The sequence below is a fragment of the Hemiscyllium ocellatum genome, chromosome 16 (assembly GCF_020745735.1).
Source record: "Hemiscyllium ocellatum isolate sHemOce1 chromosome 16, sHemOce1.pat.X.cur, whole genome shotgun sequence".
NCBI lineage: Eukaryota > Metazoa > Chordata > Chondrichthyes > Orectolobiformes > Hemiscylliidae > Hemiscyllium > Hemiscyllium ocellatum.
Window position 1 is genome coordinate 53,245,984 of NC_083416.1, and position 19,505 is coordinate 53,265,488.

General features: G+C 37.1%; 1 protein-coding gene across 3 annotated transcripts in view; it reads right to left on the reverse strand.

Moving 5' to 3' along the window:
• The window catches only part of ddx46 (DEAD (Asp-Glu-Ala-Asp) box polypeptide 46), a 69,345-nt gene that overhangs the window by 14,653 nt on the left and 35,187 nt on the right, over positions 1–19,505 (reverse strand). For all 3 annotated transcript variants that reach the window (XM_060837267.1, XM_060837266.1, XM_060837265.1), the window contains 9 exons: positions 18,742–18,855; positions 18,471–18,636; positions 14,243–14,363; positions 13,969–14,144; positions 12,197–12,318; positions 10,750–10,828; positions 6,520–6,602; positions 3,379–3,543; positions 1,372–1,534 (listed from right to left, as the gene is read on the reverse strand). In XM_060837267.1, the coding sequence (XP_060693250.1) occupies positions 1,372–1,534; positions 3,379–3,543; positions 6,520–6,602; positions 10,750–10,828; positions 12,197–12,318; positions 13,969–14,144; positions 14,243–14,363; positions 18,471–18,636; positions 18,742–18,855 (1,189 nt within the window). The remainder of the gene's footprint in view (positions 1–1,371; positions 1,535–3,378; positions 3,544–6,519; positions 6,603–10,749; positions 10,829–12,196; positions 12,319–13,968; positions 14,145–14,242; positions 14,364–18,470; positions 18,637–18,741; positions 18,856–19,505) is intronic.

Sequence of the window (19,505 nt, forward strand, 5' to 3'; positions counted from 1 at the left end):
TTCACAGGCTTGGTGTCATTTCTACATATTCTAAAGAACTTTGTTTTATTGGAACCAGACTGTGCTAAATGACATAATACAACTTACTCATGCCTCTGAACTTTGCATCCTAAATGCAGTATGCACCACGATAACAATGTTTGAATAGGTAAAATAGTAAGTAATTACTTATTTGGCACTTTTACCTATTTTTTTTTAGATTAGATTAGATTACGTACAGTGTGGAAACAGGCCCAACAAGTCCACACCGACCCGGTCGGGGCACAACCCCAACCCATTCCCCTACATTTATCTCTTCACCTAACACTATGGGCAATTTAGCACGGCCAATTCACCTGACCTGCACATCTTTGGACTGTGGGAGGAAACCGGAGCACCCAGAGGAAACCCACGCAGACATGGGGAGAATGTGCAAACTCCACACAGTCAGTCGCCTGAGTCGGGAATTGAACCGGGTCTCTGGCGCTGAGGCAGCAGTGCTAACCACTGTGCCACCTTGCCGCCCATGGTTTTGTTGAATTGTTTTCAGCATCTCAAAACACACAGTAAGAAAACACAAGTAAGTTAAGATTGAAAATTGAGAAGAGATGTTTGTAAAGCAAAAATTGAAAGATACATGGATAATATAAACAAAGAACAGTTCGTCTAAAATACGCAGTTTTTAAACTATGTTTGGATCAAGCGTAATGTGGTACCTTGTATTTCAGAGGAGGATATACAAAGAAGAACAAATACAAAATCAAGGGCCTTAATTACCATGAAAGAAAGAACCAATGTACTAGTTAAGTACTTCATGTCTGAACTTTTCCAGGTTGGAAGCATACATCAATATTTTACAGCAAGTGTGCAGAAATCTAAACATTCAACTTCAAGAAAGAAAGAAAGAAGGGAGGATTGAGCAAGGTCATGAAGTGCCATGCATGCTAAACTCATGCTCTTACCTATTTCTGTTCAGCTGTGAGGTCTGTTAATTTCCTGAATCATGCTCAATTACTTCATTTCAACTAGGAAACATATGATAATTCCTATTCCGGATCATTACCCAGTAACCTGGAATGTACTTAAAGGCTCAGTGACGATGACCTTCACATTCAAATTGCCTACAAATACATACTGGGAAGTAATCACCTTTGGTGAGGTACAAGACGGATGGCAATGGATGAGCCACCCTTTCTGCATCCTGTATGATTTTCTTTCTCAGTAACTCACATGGTAATCAAGACAACATTTCAGTCCCATTATCTTAGTCACTATCTGAAAAATGGTCACTTAAATAAGACTCAAAGCTATCTAAAGGTCTGCATTGAGCCACATCCTTCAGTGTTACCTCCTTTACAAAGAGAACATAACTGAATATACTCTCCATTGTACCTCCATGTAATGACATGCAGGGATAGGCTGCCCTCATCAGATCCTTTAGTAGACCATCAGCATGTTCTTGCTTGTCCACAAACACTATGACAGAGCCATTTTCTTGATAGTGGCCTAAAAGTTCCAGCAACTTCAAAAACTTGTTCTCCTCCTCTATAACAATCTGTGAGATAAAAACAAAAATAATGCGGTACACCAGATTATTACAGGATGTGCTTTGAATAGTCCTAAATCCTAGCAATCATGCAACAGTGTTAAACATTGCTCCTCATGCTCCAAACATCTGTGAGAACCCTGTTAGCTCTGTTGTGTTTCAAGACCTTTCCTCAACACCGCCAGACTTTAGACCATACTCCAGATTCTGAGTTCTGCACGACTACCTCCTTGTATTCTTTTTAGTGCTGACAAACCCTTAAATTACATGCCCAGTGCTTCATGACTCAAAATCCTTCTTCAACCTTCCCAACACTTGCAGATTTTAGGAGCTGTTTCAATGCATCACTTCTGAAATGTTCCCTCACTATCAGGATGCATTCCCCAGTTTCTTTCGAAAAATTACCACTTCATCTAGTTTTGGCAGATACTGAATTCCTATCCTAAATCCCACGGCTCACTCAAATAAGTCATGAAAACAGAATGTGAGAACATTTTTGGCAACTGTGGATTGGAATGGTGGTGGTGATGGTGAAGAGATGGCAAAAGTAAGACAGCAATTTTATGTTCCTACTAATATTACATGACATAACACCCTGGTTCATATTAAACCTCCAAATTGTCCACAAGTAATGGCGTGGATGGCCTGCAGGCATAATAATACTTCTGTGAATGAAGCATATTTCCTGCACACATCATGTTACTTTCCATGACACAACATTCAAATTATGTTTTATAATGTCAAGGAATTATGCAAATTTCTACAAGTGAAAACATTCCACTACTAAATGGAGCCATATTATCTCATGTGGTTCACCCACCAATTTACTTTTACACTATACTTTCAGATGTTTACTGGTATTTATCAAGATTCCAGATTTTTCAACAATAAAAGGGGTAAGACAAGACTCCTTTGCCGACTTGTGGGCATCCTTATACACCTGGTCCATTTACTGCCATCTGATTTCAGCTCAACCACCTTTATTTTTCTCAGTAGTGATAGGAAACCCATCTACCAACATAAATATCAACTCCTTTCAGCACAGAGGCACAGTGATGCATTGTGCGTTATTTATAAGATAACAATGCAGCAACTCACAAGCCTCCTTCAATGGCATATTCCAAACCCATAAAAACAAGGACAGCAGACACATGGTAAAACTACTAGATGCAAATCCACTTCCAAATTACACAACAATTTAGCTTTGAACTGTATTTGCTGTTCCTTTACAGACAGCGGATCAAAATCCTGGAATACTGTCTGACAGCACTGTGGTGAACCTGTACTAGATGGACTGCAATAGTCCAAAAGGCAGCTTATCACTACCTTCTCAAGGACAGTTAGATGGGAACTAAATGCTGGCTTTGTCAGCAATATTCATAGCCCATTACATTTTTTGTCTGAAAAAAAGAAATCCAACTCATTCCCGCCATCAGAATGCTATGTTAACACTTCCTTTCATTTGACATTGTTTTCAATAGTGGTTAAATCTCAGTAAATATACCTATTAGCAAATCAGCCAAAATTCTTCAACCCAGTCTATTATTTGATTTTCTGCAATGCACAATTCTCAGTATCTATTCAGCTCATCAAGTTTTGTTTTAGCTTTGTTGGAAGTAGCTGAGCTTTACTGGAGATGCACTACTGCAATAGTGGCAGTTCACATTCATACTTATTACATGTAAAAGAGAAAGGCTTTATTTTGGTCAAAGAGAAATATTTAAACTAATACTAGATGCAACATGCACAAATAGCATCAACCATTAAAAAAAGGACAGCATTATTTTACTCTGCAAAATTGTCAACTATGGAACTAAATTGATCGATCTTGAGTGAAATTCTCCAATACCTACCACATGTTGCTCAACATCAGAGCAAACAACACTCCTACTGCCCACTTGCACTTCAATAGGCTTTGTTAATATTCGCCGTGCTAGGGCCTCCATAGCTCTGGGAAATGTAGCAGAAAACATAACTGTTTGTCGGTCTGGTCGAATGTTTTCTACTATTCGCATTACCTATTGATACACAAAAAAAGTTAATCTTTACAGTTTTTTTTATTTTTAGAATTCATAACAGAGGTAACGTGTAGTTTAGACACAAGATTGTACACAAATCGTAAGAGCAGAAGTATCAAGAGAAATTGGTTCATTGGTCTCATTAGTAATACTGGTGAGCTTCAGATACTGTTCTCCAATCAAGTGATGTTTGAGGTGGGGCAGCTGGATGAGGATGGAGAGTCTCATGATAGACTTGAGGAGGAGGAAAATTAAGGCAGCAATCAAAGATGTTGGCAAATGGTTCTATTGCACATTTCTGCAGCTTCTGACTCCAGTCTCCAATAATCTCCAGATATTTGTGGTTTAACAAGATATACATAGAGAGAATACTTTCAGCTGTGATAGGAACCCAAAATAATCAGCTATAAATAAAAATTAGTTACTAATATAATGAATAAGAAATGCAGGTGATTTTATTGTTAATCCAGGAAATGGTCAGAATGTGGAATTTTCCAAATCAGGGAATACTTGAGGCAAGTAGCAAAGGTGAATTTAAGATGAAACCAGGTAAGCATATAAATGTGAAAGTTAATAAATGTCACACCAATGTGTTTAGATTGAATATATTGGGAAGGGGCTACCCAGGGCTAAAATGGAGCCACAGACCACCTGACCTGAATCACCCGATTCCTGATGAAGGGCTCCTGCCCAAAATGTCGATTTTCCTGCTCCTCGGATGCTGCCTGTGCATTTCCAGCACCACTCTAGTCTTGTTTCTCCACCTGTTTATTTTATTCATTCCCGGTTTATGGGCAAGGCCAGCAGTTACTGACAATTGCTAATTACCCTCAAAAGATGCGGGTGAACTGCTTTCTGAAATCACTACAATCCTTGGGATTACAACAATGCTATTTGGGAGAAAGTTCTTGGATTTTAACCCAGCTATGGTGAACGACGATACATTTCTCAGTTGAGCTCATGAGAAGGGAGGAGGGGTTGCCTCGTCATATGCCAGCAGCCCTGCTTCTGTGAAAAACTATAAATGTGAATTCCAACAGGACAAAAACATACTGAAAAAAATGCATGTGTCAGAAGAAAGAGTATTTTGGTTCATGTACAAGATTTCCTAGACAATGAGTTGCTCATCCCATTCATTGTTGTGTGTGTAAGAAACAAGAGGTACACATGCTTTCCAACAGCCAAGTGATAGGCATATATTAAAAGGAAACATATTGTTACTCAGTCACACACACATTTAGACATAATGCAATATCAGTGGTGCTAATGTGATTATGAGAACAAAGAAAATTTGGCTGCCTCATCGATGTAAAGATTTTACCAGTCTTGTTTAATTTGGAAATTACAACTTAGGAACTTTAGTATTGAAATAAACTCAATAACGCCAAAACATTCAAGGTCAGGAGGAATGGGATTCAGGGGAACATAGCTGTCTGGATTCAGAATTGGCTGGCCAACAGAAGACAGCGAGTGGTAGTAGAAGGAAAATATTCTGCCTGGAAGTCTGTGGTGAGTGGTGTTCCACAGGGCTCTGTCCTTGGGCCTCTATTGTTTGTAATTTTTATTAATGACTTGGATGAGGGAATTGAAGGATGGGTCAGCAAGTTTGCAGATAATACAAAGGTTGGAGGTGTCGTTGACAGTATAGAGGGCTGTTGTAGGCTGCAGTGGGACATTGACAGGATGCAGAGATGGGCTGAGAGGTGGCAGATGGAGTTCAACCTGGATAAATGCGAGGTGATGCATTTTGGAAGGTCGAATTTGAAAGCTGAGTACAGGATTAAGGATAGGATTCTTGGCAGTATGGAGGAACAGAGGGATCTTGGGTGCAGGTACATAGATCCCTTAAAATGGCCACCCAAGTGGACAGGGTTATTAAGAAAGCATATGGTGTTTTGGCTTTCATTAACAGGGGGATTGAGTTTAAGAGTCGTGAGATCTTGTTGCAGCTCTATAAAACTTTGGTTAGACCGCACTTGGAATACTGCGACGAGTTCTGGTTGCCCTATTATAAGAAAGATGTGGATGCTTTGGAGGGTTCAGAGGAGATTTACCAGGATGCTGCCTGGACTGGCGGGCTTATCTTATGAGAAGAGGTTGATTGAGCTTGGACTTTTTTCATTGGAGAAAAGGAGAAGAGGGGACCTAATTGAGGTATACAAGATAATGAGAGGCATAGATAGAGTCGATAGTCAGAGACTATTTCCCAGGGCAGAAATGACTAACACGAGGGGTCATAGTTTTAAGCTGGTTGGAGGAAAGTATAGAGGGGATGTCAGAGGTGGGTTCTTTACACAGAGAGTTGTGAAAGTATGGAATGTGTTGCCAGCAGCAGTTGTGGAGGCAGGGTCATTGGGGACATTTGAGAGACTCCTGGACATGCATATGGTCACAGAAATTTGAGGGTGCATACATGAGGATCAGTGGTCGGCACAACATCGTGGGCTGAAGGGCCTGTTCTGTGCTGTACTGTTCCATGTTCTATGCATCTATCAGTTCTGTATGAATCAAATGTACACTAAAGTGTGGGATGGAGAGTGCTCTATAGAGCAATAATTAAAACGCAATGTAAAATGTTACTGTCAGATAATGTACTGTACTAATGAATGATTGGTCAATGATCGGAACACAATGTAACTATGAATTGTTGCATTTATACGAATAGAATGACAATGGAAATACTAGTTTTGAAGCACAATAATTAGATAAATCTATCTATTGAAAATGTCATATAAATTGCAAACTACTCTGTATTCTATATAAACACTGTCCAAATCACTCAGTCAAAAGAAAAATGAACTGAGTTTTTAAGTGAGCCAATCAATCTTTCAGCTTGCATAAAAAGAATTGTTTCAATGCACTGTTATCATTTTCAGTGAATTTCATTTGTCATGCACACCTGGCCAAATAAATAATCATTCAACAATCAGAATTATCAAACAATATTTCCAGAGACACTTTCTTCAAACTACTTACCTGGGGCTCAAAACCCATATCAAACATTCTATCTGCTTCATCAAGTACAACGTAGGTAACTCTGCGAAAATTTGTCACACGACCTAGGAATAGCAAGAATATAATTTTAAAGAGTGCTCTGGTCAAACATTTAGCAAGCCTTAAATATCTCCAACTTAATTTATATACTAAAACTAAATAAAAACCGTTCCCAAATTAAGAGGCAATACAGTCCATATTTTCTGGACATTTTTAAGTACAGATTATCCACTGGGTGCTGTATGAAAACAGCTGCCCGTATTTTGTAACTTTTCTCTTGCATACCATCAGGGCAAGCAGAACCTGCAGAATTCAAACAAAACATCCCTCTCCAAACAAACACCCATCATACAATTTTAGACTGTGATGAAGCATGGAGCCACATCAGCCATTATCTGACAAGTCTCAGCATTCACCTAGAAAAAGAACATATTAGAGATTACGCCGCATGTGTGGAAGACAGGGACTTCACTATGTGCCTTAACAGCGTTAGTGTATTTATACTAAGCAATAGCATTTTTTTCTCTAGAGGCTTAACCATTGAAGTAGTGAGGAGCTGCTGTATGCTCAACTTTACTGTTTAAGTATCTGAATAATAGAAAATTAAAACTCAACAAACAGATTGGGGAAAGAAAATTTGAAAATGTTCCAACAGTAGAGCTTATATTCTGCAAAGAATATGACACATTCACAAGGAGCCACAATTTTAGTAACAGGATACTGCACAACTTTATCATGGACCTACCTCTCATGGGTTAAGTCTTGCATGCCCAAATCAAATTTCTTGAGGAAACTTTCTCCATATGGGTCAAATAATGTTGACAGTTTAGTAAAGTGATAGTCAATATCATACAGTATTTGTCTAATATTAAGCTGTATACTTTCTCATGCAATCATGTCTGATATAAAACATTAGGTGCTACAATTAAGTCATTATGAGCTACCTTTAAATCCACATATTCCCGCAGCGATTCTTTTTGGTGTTGGTGTGATTTTATTGATTTTTACTTTAAAGCGATAATTTTGTAGGTAGCTCCTGAGTTGAGCTTAAAATTTGGTGAATTTGTGCAGTTTTACTACACAGCAAGATGGGGATGAAACAGATTGGAAGAAAATTACTGACCACTTAGCTCTGCAGAGCAAGAAACTTTCATCATCAACAAAACTAATATTGGAATATATCCAAGAGAATTTTGTCCAATTCATCACATAGCCCAAAATTTGAGGCCAGTCTCATCTTAAACAAACAAGGTTTAAACACAGAAATGAGCAAGTCCAATCACCCTTAATAGTTCACAGACCTATGAAAGCTTAGCCTCCTCCAGAACCGCTCAACATTTCACACACATCACTCTCAGCAAAGTTCATTCAAACTGCCATCATTTTGTATTCAAAGAATCGCCAAACTTTGGTCCTAAATTAGCTATAACCTGACTAGACTGTAAATCTCAAATTTAATAGTATCCATCTGATTAGTTTGCTGGCATCACATTTAAAAACACAAACTAAGCCAAACATGATAATTCCAAATGATTGCAAGACATTAAACAATGAAATTAGATACTGAAAGGCATAGGAATATCAACTGCCAATGTTTAAACATCCAAACTGCAATTAAAAGTTGAACGGTCAAGCAGTCACCTTGACAGTATGAGAAACACAAATCATCTGTACTTATTACAAGCTTGTGATTTTCTTTTGATTAACAGCAAATTAGTAATAATCGGACATCAGTAACTGATATCTAAACAATACTAAAACATGTTTTGTGAGCAATGTTATAACTAGCAAAACAAAATTTTCCAAGTAAGATCGAACTGTGAGAAAGCATTGCTCCAGGACATATCACAGACCTGTGCATATGTTATTCAAATATTTCCAACATGGCTGGCGGTGCATAAACTTCCTTGCCATTAGTGCCTGCTTCAAAAATTTAGAAACTAAATGTTTAGGCCAAAAACTTAAAAATGTTTGGCCAGTTGGAGATTGGACATACCCTGAAAGATGTGTCGAGACCATTCAAGTCCCAATGAATTATGTAGCAACTGTCTGGAAATTTAAACTTCTGACATTCAATTAGATGTCATATGGAACCCTTCAGATACAGTGAGAGACAGGGATTTCAGACAGTTGTGGTTCATTGATCTTAACAGTTAGACGTGAAAAATTAGAGGAATTAAAAATGCTGTAAATTGAAAAACTGATCTCCTGGCCCACGCCAAATACAGCCTGATTTTGTTCAACTGCCACCGACATTTGACTTGATCAACTTCCTCCCTGTCACACCCCTGTCCATCAGAACTTCCCCAGCCTAACATGCCCCCATCAATCCCATGTGACCTCACCTCCAACCCATCATTCATCCTATAACCCCATCTATTCTGTTGAAGGATGCACCGTACTTAACCTGCCCTGTCACCAGCGTTTCCTCTGAGCTGTGTGGCTGTTCTAAGGTTCCATGAACGCCAATTGTGTGCCAGTGCATTGAATTCTGGTTTTGGATTTTACACCGTGTGTGTACCAAAAACAAAAACATCTAGAAGGACCATTTGATTGCCACCTTACCCATCTCGCAGGCTTACTTCAACATAACCCCCCTCCAACACCCACCCCCATATCCTTACCCACTTAAATGGCTAACATTTTCATTAACACTCTGAAAAACTGTTTAAATGTCCAACAGCTATTGAACATGTTAGCAAATTACTTAACTTGCCACAATACAACAGTAAAAAGGGGACACAGTTTTGTTACTCCCAACATTGTTTCATTGTGCGGATTTATTTCAACTTGGGATATGGTCACATTTCTGGGGCCTTCGGCACTGTGCTCAGAAATGTGGTGGATGGACATAGGGTAAAAACACACGTATGAAAACACCATCCTGACAACTGCTGCTCTCAGCTGGTTCAGGTTTTGAAATTTAACATCAGTAAGCTTGAAATGAGACTTGAATTTAGGAAAACGTTCCTATGTTGAAGGAAGAGACCAAGATCAAAAAGTAGAATTTCAAGTTGAGAGCGTTTCACTGCATTTCATATGTGCCAATTCCTGTAACACCCCAACATGCAGAGTACTCAACACCATTTGTCATTCTAAGAGAATGGATACATATACACTAGAAATTCAACAAAAGGAAGCAGGTTTTCAACTAGTCAAGCTGCACATGCATCTAACTGGGAAAGAGCTGTTAGTAAATCAGTTTCATCTGGATCCATGTCTGACAGAAAAAGGATGATTTTTAAGTTTGCAGACAGTCCATCAGGGCTGAATACTAGAGTTGCAGGAATAGGTAAATAAACTGTCAATTATTTTAAGAGATCAATGGATAGTTATATCGAACTTTAAATTGAAGAGATTAAATTGGCCATTTAGCGCATGCTTAGGTAAACTGAATAATGAAGAATTTGGTCTGCAAACTAAATGGCCTTATATTGTTCCACAATTTGAGAAAGTAATAGATTCTGCATGGTCCCATCATTTCAAAATTGCAAGTTTCACTAATCTTAGGATGGATAGTGATTTAGCATTACCAAAAAATCACTGAAACAGTTTAGACCCCAAAATAAAAGTGTATCAGTTACTAAAACATTTACTTGCTGTGTAGTAAGACAAAAGATATATATTTTTTATAAACAAACCCAAATTAGAAGTGTTTTGTCACAGAAATGTGTTTGCTATTCAATATCCGAAACTCTAATATGTTATATAATTTTACATAGGAAAGTGTGCCAACGTTAAAATAAACTGCCTATGTTGAGAGAAGTGCTCACTTCCATATGCATTCCATTATACTGCATTTGAAAACTAGCCTACTACACAACAGCAGCTGTAAGGTTCCTCTGCAGAACCCAGAAAACCATTGTTTGAATAAAACTAATGCAAAGACTTTTTGTTGTTTGAAAAAGGAGTATAAAATGCTCATAAAATTATGTAAAATGCTTATTGTCCAGGTGTCTTATGAAGAATTCATTCTACATTGCATCAGTGGGGCTAGTCACATAAATGACCATCACCTCAGCTCTCCACATGAATCCTTCTACTGCTTTGTATGTAAGCTCTGGGAAACATATAGAGGTTGAGCACTTTCTCCTTTTAAAGTGCTCCCCTCTACATTCAGCTTTGTGCTTTTCATGTATATTTAACACTTACTAAATGATAAAGTGTAAACTATTGCAAGTGCTCAAAGTGATTACAATTCCCTCTACTTACCATTATTGGCTGCTAGCATGTCTATCATGCGGCCTGGTGTGCAAACTATAATTTCTGCTCCTCGCTTTAGCTCAGCAATCTGGATTAAGAAATATTTTTAAGATATACAATCAAGCCATTACAAGTTATTTATTAAAACATTATGATTTGCTTAATCATTCAAGTTGATTTTATTCTGCAGAAATTTCTAAAGATTTACTACTATTAGCAGACAAATGAAGTTGTATTAAGAGACACTGCCTTAAGGCATTCAACAATTTATGGAGTTTTATTTGTAAAAATAATACAAAAGAAATTTATCCTATTAAATTTCTACATAGTTCAAAACTAGATGAACTTGTTTGTATAACATAGATAAATATTCAGCTTGACTGAAGCTAAATCACGAAAGGGAGACAATTATTCCACAAATGTACAATGTTAAAATCCTAGCAAAGGAATACAGTATTGATACCAAAAAATACTCAAAAAATGTTTCCTCTGCCAAGTAGTATTGTTGATTATGCAAGTCAGAAACACTGAATCTAGCTCACCACCTAAGAATTGCCCAAAAATGTATTTATTGTACTTAGTTAGGGAAAGGAGACTAAGGAAATAAGTCACTTTTCTCTCAAAGCAATTTAACTATATATCTCAGGTCTTTAGGAATTAACGTTTTTAGTTACCATTTTTCAATGCTCTTCTTTCCTAAGCTAGACATTTGTCACTCCATAAATCTAAAATCAACTTGCTATTCCTGCAGGCTTTTCTTCATCTGGTTTGTGGATGAGGACCTCTGTCTCACAAAACTTCCCAAGCTCAATTTGGCTTCTAGCACTAACGGTGCTCATATATCACTGTCAGCTCATGGGCAATATTTGGTATTAAAATGGCAAATGAGTACAGAAAATCTCAAAAATGCAAAGGATGGCAGCTTCAGCTAGGAGGCTTTCTACTGAATGATTAGTTTTTAGAAATTTATAACTTGATTTGAAAGTAAACTCAAGTAAAACACAAAACAAAAGTTACCATTATATTATTACATAACAAATATTAAACAATTTACTAGATAATGTGGGAAATAAAAACAGGACTAAGAGATAAAAAGCAAAACACTGCAGATTCTGGAATATTTTAAAAAGCCCCAGAATCTCTCGGAAATTTTTACGAGATTGGCCAACATTTATGGCTAACGATATTTTAAAAAATCAATTGCTTGTAACCCAATTAATTACCAACATACCTTAAAACGTTTTAAGGTAAGTTCAATTTGCTTTGAGGATACAGATTTTCACAACAGCAGGCTCAGTTACTTCAATCTGACTCCAGTAATTGTAACTTATTCATTGGTGGAAACTTCCAAAGATTTTGGGCTCAATTCTCAGTCTGCATTAAATAAGTTACAATATCCACGCATGAATCGCTGCTTTTAACATAGAAACAGAGAAAGCCATTAGAAAATCATTACCTGTTCACTTATTCCTGTTCCACCATAAACACACACTACTCTTAATCCAAGTGCTTTTGAGAACTTCTTGCATTCCTTGGTAATCTGAAGTGCTAACTCACGGGTGGGGGTGGAGATGAGTGCTGAAAACAAAAAAATTACACATTTTGAATGTTCAAATATTTTATTAAAATATTGATTCTTAAATAAAATGGAACACAGAACAACTAAAGATGGTCAATACTGACAACATCATATTACCTTCCCATGTGTTTCCTAATACTTTGCTAATAATGTTCAGTGACTTTTTAATTAACATTTTGAGGCTATTGGATTTATACTGAGATGGCTGCTTCCCTTTCTGATCAGAAATCAATGTCAATTTCAGTTTTTTTGTACAATTCTGTCTTCCAAACAATTTTGAAAAAATCAACTCCTCTTACAATCTCACTTGATATTCTGAAGTTAATTCTAGGAATTTATTAATTTTGGAATGCTGTCTGCAATTCTGGTCTCCCTGCTATAGGAAGGATATTGTGAAACTTGAAAGGGTTCAGAAAAGATTTACAAGGATGTTGCCAGGGTTGGACAGTCTGAGCCACAGGGAGTGGCTGAATAAGCTGGGGCTATTTTCTCTGGCGTGTCAAAGGCTGAGGGGTGACCTTGTGGAGATTTATAAAATCATGAGGGGCATAGATAGAGTAAACAGACAGGGTATTTTCCCTTGGTTGGGAGAGTCCATAACTAGAAGAAATAGGTTTAAGGTCTGAGGTAAAAGATTTAAAAGGGATCTAAGGCAACTTTTTCATGCAGAGGGTGGTGCGCATAAGAAATGAGCCAAAGGAAGCATTGGAGGCTGGTACAATTACAACTTTCAAAGGCATCTAGATGGGTATATGAATAGGAAAGGTTTAGAGGGATACGGGCCAGATGCTGGCAAATGGGACTAGATTGATTTAGGATATCTGGTCAGCATGGACAAGTTGGACTGAAGGGTCTGTTTCTGTGCTGTATATCTCTATGACTCTATAACAAAGCCTTCAGAGTCTTAATATAATTTCCTTTTACCTATTTCTTCCTGTACGTATGTGGACAAGCAAGTAACTTGAAGTAACAGAAATCAGATTTAAGCGACTTATAAGATGTACTATTCTAGTTTGCATTCTGGCTACACTGCAACTTTAAAAGCAAATGGTTAAGTTTAAGCTGTCACCCTTCTGGGTAGGACTTTACATTTGGGCTAAAGTAAGATTAAATTCATAAAACTCAATTTCAAAGTTTTGAAACCTCAGATTAGATCTTAACTGTTTTATGCCAAAATTTGGTAAAAACATTAAACTTATGAAGTGCATTGAGATCTAGGAGGTTATTCAATCACCAAATTTGCCATGCAATTATTAGTAATCGACAAAATATGCTGTTATGTTGAATTTAAAGCAAGTTACTGTTTCATTACAGGGCAAATTCAATTACTGGACCAATAAAAATGGTGAAAGTTATGATGTATGCATGCCATAAGTTATTAATTGCACTAAAATTGTCAGTATTTTTATTGTAGTCTTTCAATTGGTGTATTTCTTGATATATGCACAAGATCTGTCTCAATATGTTCCAATTTAATAGCCAAGCCATGTAATTTCTTTTAAAAAAGAAAGATGAAAATTACAGTCATAAAAACAAAAAGTACAAGAAGAACATGGAGACCATTTAGTTTTATATTGCAAGTTTTAACAATTTATGGGACACAAAATACAGTGCTACGGCTTAGGTTATGCACTGAACTAAATACTCACCAACAGGACCTTCTGATTCTTCAAGCGGCCTCTGATCCATGATATGTCGGAACATAGGCAAAAGGAAAGCTATAGTTTTCCCACTTCCAGTTTTAGCAATTCCAATTACATCACGTCCACACATGATGGCAGGAATTGCCTGTGCTTGAATTGGTGTTGGTTTCTCATACCCTTGCCTAAGATTAGAAAACAATACAAGTTTGCAATGTTGCAGTAAGCAATGAATGCATTTACAAAAGAATTTCGATACTGTAACATTTTAGAAAATACTCACTTTTTCAATGAACTTAATATCTTCATAGAGATCCCACATTGCACCCATGATTTAATAGGTTTTGGACAGCCTTTGCCACGTACTGCAATTCCCTCTAACTCTAATCTGTATGCATTCACTTCTGTAAAACAACACAAAAAGTGAATCTGCAAGAGAAGTTCAGTCATTTTGTCAAAAACAAACTACAGAGAATATTGAAGATCTGAAATAAAAATAGAAAATGCAGGCAACCATTGCACCAATGATGACCCTGCAATGTCTTTCTCCATTTCTCAATGTGCCTTGGGATAACCCTCTACTTTAAAGAGGCCATACACATACAAGTTTTACAACAATGATCAGGTCAGGTTTTTGGCTCATTGTCTGCCGATGCTTCAGCCTTACTATTCACTTTGCGATTTTTTTGGTCATTTGTCATTTCCTTACACAATCGGTGGCAGAGTGAGGAGATAGGTCCAAGATTTGAAGAAGAATCAAAGCTAACATAATGTAACTCAACATCTGAAGAAAAATGCATTCATATGCATCATAATAAACAAACACTTAACTAACCAGACCACAAATTATACCTGAGGAGAAAAGGTCAAATTGTGGCATTGTGTCAGAGTATGACGGAAATAAAAGAAAGCTAACCAGTCTTAAATGACAATTCATTCAGCACTAATGTCACTGAATTGGCAAGGTCTGATTCAGTTAATCAAACTGGTAATATAATAGAAACATGGAGTATTATTTTGCTGCTTTTCTCAAATCAGTAAAAGGTTACGGTTATCTATTGCACATAAATCATGACACTGATTAATGTTGAGTAAATCATTACAATAAGCATGATGTAATAAACAGAACTACATCAAAAGGTTTGTAATGATAAACAGCTTCAAAAGTGCAATAGAACAAGCTAAGGTAACCATGGCTGTGACGTGGTCAGCCTCATGAGTGGACAGATTTTTTTTTGTGGAAACTAATCCCTATGTGAGAAGACAAAGCCAACCCACTGAACCAGAGGAAGAAAGTCACACAAATGTCAAATTTCTGCTGACCATCTTCACTCTCTGTGCCACCACCAATTAGCCTTCCCTGTCCCTAGTACTACAAAGACAATTTGTAACCTGCACTCCCTAGGAGCAAAAAAATCATTCTTGCCTCTCTCCTCTCATAAGAAAAAATCTAAAACTAAAGCCAGTGCTCCTCCTCGAACTCTACTGACAAAAAGAGGAACATTCTTGTCCTAGTTAGTGAGAATTTATTTCCTTCCGAGGAATAACTGAATTATCTTTCAGTTCATCCCTCAAAAACAACTCAGCATGGCCCGAACTTAGACCAAAATGTTGTTTAGCTCTTTTCTGATGAGAAAAAATGATGTATAACTCAGAAAAGCAGATGGAAACTGATTCTAACCCTTTGCAGCTTTCAGTGTGGAAAAGTGAGTGTAGTCAAGTGCTAGCCAATTTGAATACTGGATCCAATATCTCCATTTTGTTTTAAAAAAGCTTTCCAGGAATCACATGACAGATTGCAGGTAGCTCTGGTATAACGCATGTTTCGTAGCAGGATTTGCCTATAATGTCGCTGAAGAATATGGGAATGGTATTTTGGAGAACGCTTACCTCCATAGGCAATAGTGCAATTCCAAAGGGGATCAGTTCGCGCACTTCATTCTGTGTATATGCCGATGTGTGCACTAAAATCTCCATACCATTCTGTGCATGTGCCTGTATTCTTGCCAGTCAGCATGTGCTCCAGTATTCACACATGTGCAATGTCAGTGCCGTTCTGCATGTATGCAACGTCAGCGCCAAAGTCTTTGTGCCACTCTGCGCATGCGCGACATGAGCTCTGGTCTTCTTGCCGTTCTACACATATGCCAGTCTGCTGCTGATAGAGCAGCTTTCTGAGAGGTATTATTTAGAGAGCAGCTTTCTTACACTTTTTTAAATGTATTATGTTAAGTTTACTTTTGCTTTGTTAATAAATATGATTTCAACCTTCATTCAGGTTGTGCTATACTCGGCATTACACTTTTGGATGATTTTTGGGCAATCATGAGTGATATACTTTGCTGGTCTGTCCCAACCCCACTTTTCCCATAGGCCCCATTAAGGGAGATTTCGCTGAAATGCAACTACAACATTATCGGAGAGCTACCTGTACTGATTTCTCTGCTACAGATCTCTGCTGGTGTTGTTTTGAACAGTGACAGCTTTGGTTAGCTTATTTTATCTAGTTCATTTGGAGGAAAGTCTGCTAACAACATGATGATTTGGAGGTATGCTTGTTAAGAATAAGTTACCCAGCTGAAATCTCTCAATTCTGAAAATTAAACCATTTTGTCGAGTTCAAGGTAAAATCTATTTGTTTTTTAAATTCCTTTTTTAAAAGAGCACCCTAAGGTTGCATTCCCTCAGCTGCATCAGCAAAACTTCAGAGACAACCATTCACAATTCGTGAATTGACATCAGCCAGAATGTCAGAACAACAGATCCCTGGAACATTCAATGCTGTTTCTTTTGTCTTCAAGAATAACTTATTGTCAAAGTGTTTTTTTCTTCAGAAAGTCCATCTCTGCACAGAATTATTTTTCTTGTTTTCTTTAAGAGTTAATGCTTTAGACATTTAGAGGTTTGCACATTAATATGTTATTGACTGGTTAGTTAATTATTACGTGTTCACTGAATACGCTTTGTTTAATAGTACTCCAAAATTTTTTCCTTAAAATAAATTTGGTTCATAGACCTTTTTGAAAATCTGATATGGGCATTTAATTGGTCACCTTGGTAACTGGAAAAAAGTGTATTTATTTTTGCTGTGATCTATGGATAGTGGGAGCAGAGTTATTGTGCACTCCTCTACCCTTCATCAGAATATTCCACAAACAGCTGAGGCGCAAAATGGCCTACACTTGTTTATGGTTGTATAGTTCTTTAGAACATCATGAAATTAAAAGTTATGTGAAATGCAGTTGTAGGACAGTGACCTTGTAGCAATTTTCACTTGATTTCTCAGGCAGCAGGGATAAAAATCAATTTTACCTATTCAATTTTTGGTTAAATGTCCCATATTGTCCAACCTGAAGCACGTGCTTAGGCATCAATCTTACCTGTGGGCATCCAGCTTGTATAGGAACCATTACCACTCTGCTAGTTTCAAGTAATAACTAATCACACTCACACTTTGAGCCTGCTGCCTTGGACCCTGCACCTCATACTTGAAACCTAATACCCATGAACTTTTTTTTGCTTTTTTATCATCTGCCCACCAACCACATCTGTGTGCTCCTGCCTCCAGAAATCTGCTTCATTAGATCAACCACAGCAACAATGATGTTTTTATAATAAACTATTTTTTAGGCACTTAAAAGTGAATATACTAGATAATAAATATTATTACAAGCAGATGACAAGAAAACAGCATTAAAAGTTCATAAACTCATTGAAGCCCCTATCAGAATCAGTGGTACAATCTTCTAGAGAGGCAAAAAAAAGGATTAAAACTCTACTAAGATTAACCTTTCAACACCTATTTAAGATGCATCAACTCTAATTGCCTTTGCAAACAATTAGCTTATTTCTTTAAATTTAAAAGCAGCGTCATTAAGATTATTTTTCAAACTTATCCTTTAGCTTGGTTTGGTGGACCAGCAAAATTTTCTTAGCAGACAGCAAAACAATATGTCTGCCAACCCATTGTCAGCAAGGTTACAGAATGTCTTTCAATAATATTTTTAATATTTTATGAATAGTCTACATTTCCTTTCATCACTTAGCTTACTTCCAATGTGACAATTTTGACTCTCGTTTTTCTAACACTGAACTAAAAGTACATCCAGTCAAAGAAAAATTCATCAGTATCCAGACCAACATTTAGTGCTCTAACAACACCACCAGAAGAGAATGAATCTTGCTCATCAATTCTTTAAGTAAGAACCACTGTACTCAACAGGTGAAATGGAATTTCCAAGCTGGATGGTTTAGTCAAGAATATGCAAACATAATGCTCATTATGAATTGTATGAGTCATAACTTTTGACTACAAATTCCCTCACGCACATTTAGAATACAAATGCTGATATAAACCTAAAAGATTAGTAGCTGGGAGTTGTGTTGCAATTAAACCCCTTTGCCAAATTATTATCGTTCATCACTATATTCTAAAGAAGCACTGACTGAAAAATATAGCATTAAGATTCATCTCAGTTGTAATGCTACCTGTTAGCATTGCAAATACAAACCTTCAGCACTCATTTTTGCCAGTTCAGGAACTTCAACATAAAAGTTCTTTCGGAATGGTTCATATTCTATTTTCCCATGATCCACAGGTTCCAGCAACTTCCTCTGTTTTGTCTGATACCCTGTCAGTGCAGTCTGAAGATCAACTTCTTCCTCCTCTGAGGAATACTGTTCAGTTGAAAATAAAAGATTAGATTTACAGACTCAGTGGAGAATTTTGAAATAAAATTTAAATTACAAATACAAAATAATCTGAAATGCCTTTTTCATTACCTCCATTGCATCCTGATCATTCTCCATCAGCTCTCCTTTCTTTTTCTCCATGTCAGAATGTGGCTTTTTAGTCGTTACCACAGTCATAACTTTCATTACAGTAGCACCTGATTTCTGGAAACATAAAAACATTATGTTATTGCAAGTGCGACGCATAAATAGAGCTAGAAAGTCTGAAGGAGGGAAGCTTATAACAAAAGACGGAATCATCAACTTAACTAACTGACTCGTGTGAACATAAAACATTAATAACTTTCTTAAACGATATAGCTTCCAATACATCTCATTGGGACAAAGTGGAATGGACTGCTTATGGACATCTGAGATCCTCTTCCACAACAGTTTTAGACATTGAGTTTTTACACTCTAGATAATTCAAGTGGATCAGTTAAGTATTTTACAAGGTCAAAATTAGATATTCTTCTAAAAACAAAAACCTCAGTCCCACTGATAAACTTGACTTGAAATGACTGCATTAATTTCAAAAAGCTGAGCTGCACAGAAGATATAATCTATTAGGTACTATGCCTTTAGATAGCTGCTTAATTACCTGGGTCCAAGTTCCAAACATACAAAATGAACTGATTGCACACTGAAGTATTTAAAACAAAACCTGGGCCCTACTGGCCCTGACAAAAATTCTTGAAGTTGAACAAATGCAGATAATCAAGGCTCCAGTGTAGCTTAAAATGTATTAGCCAGTTTTGAGAAGATTTGTAGTTCAGGTTTTGGATGTAGGTTTGCTCACTGAGCTGGAAGGTTCA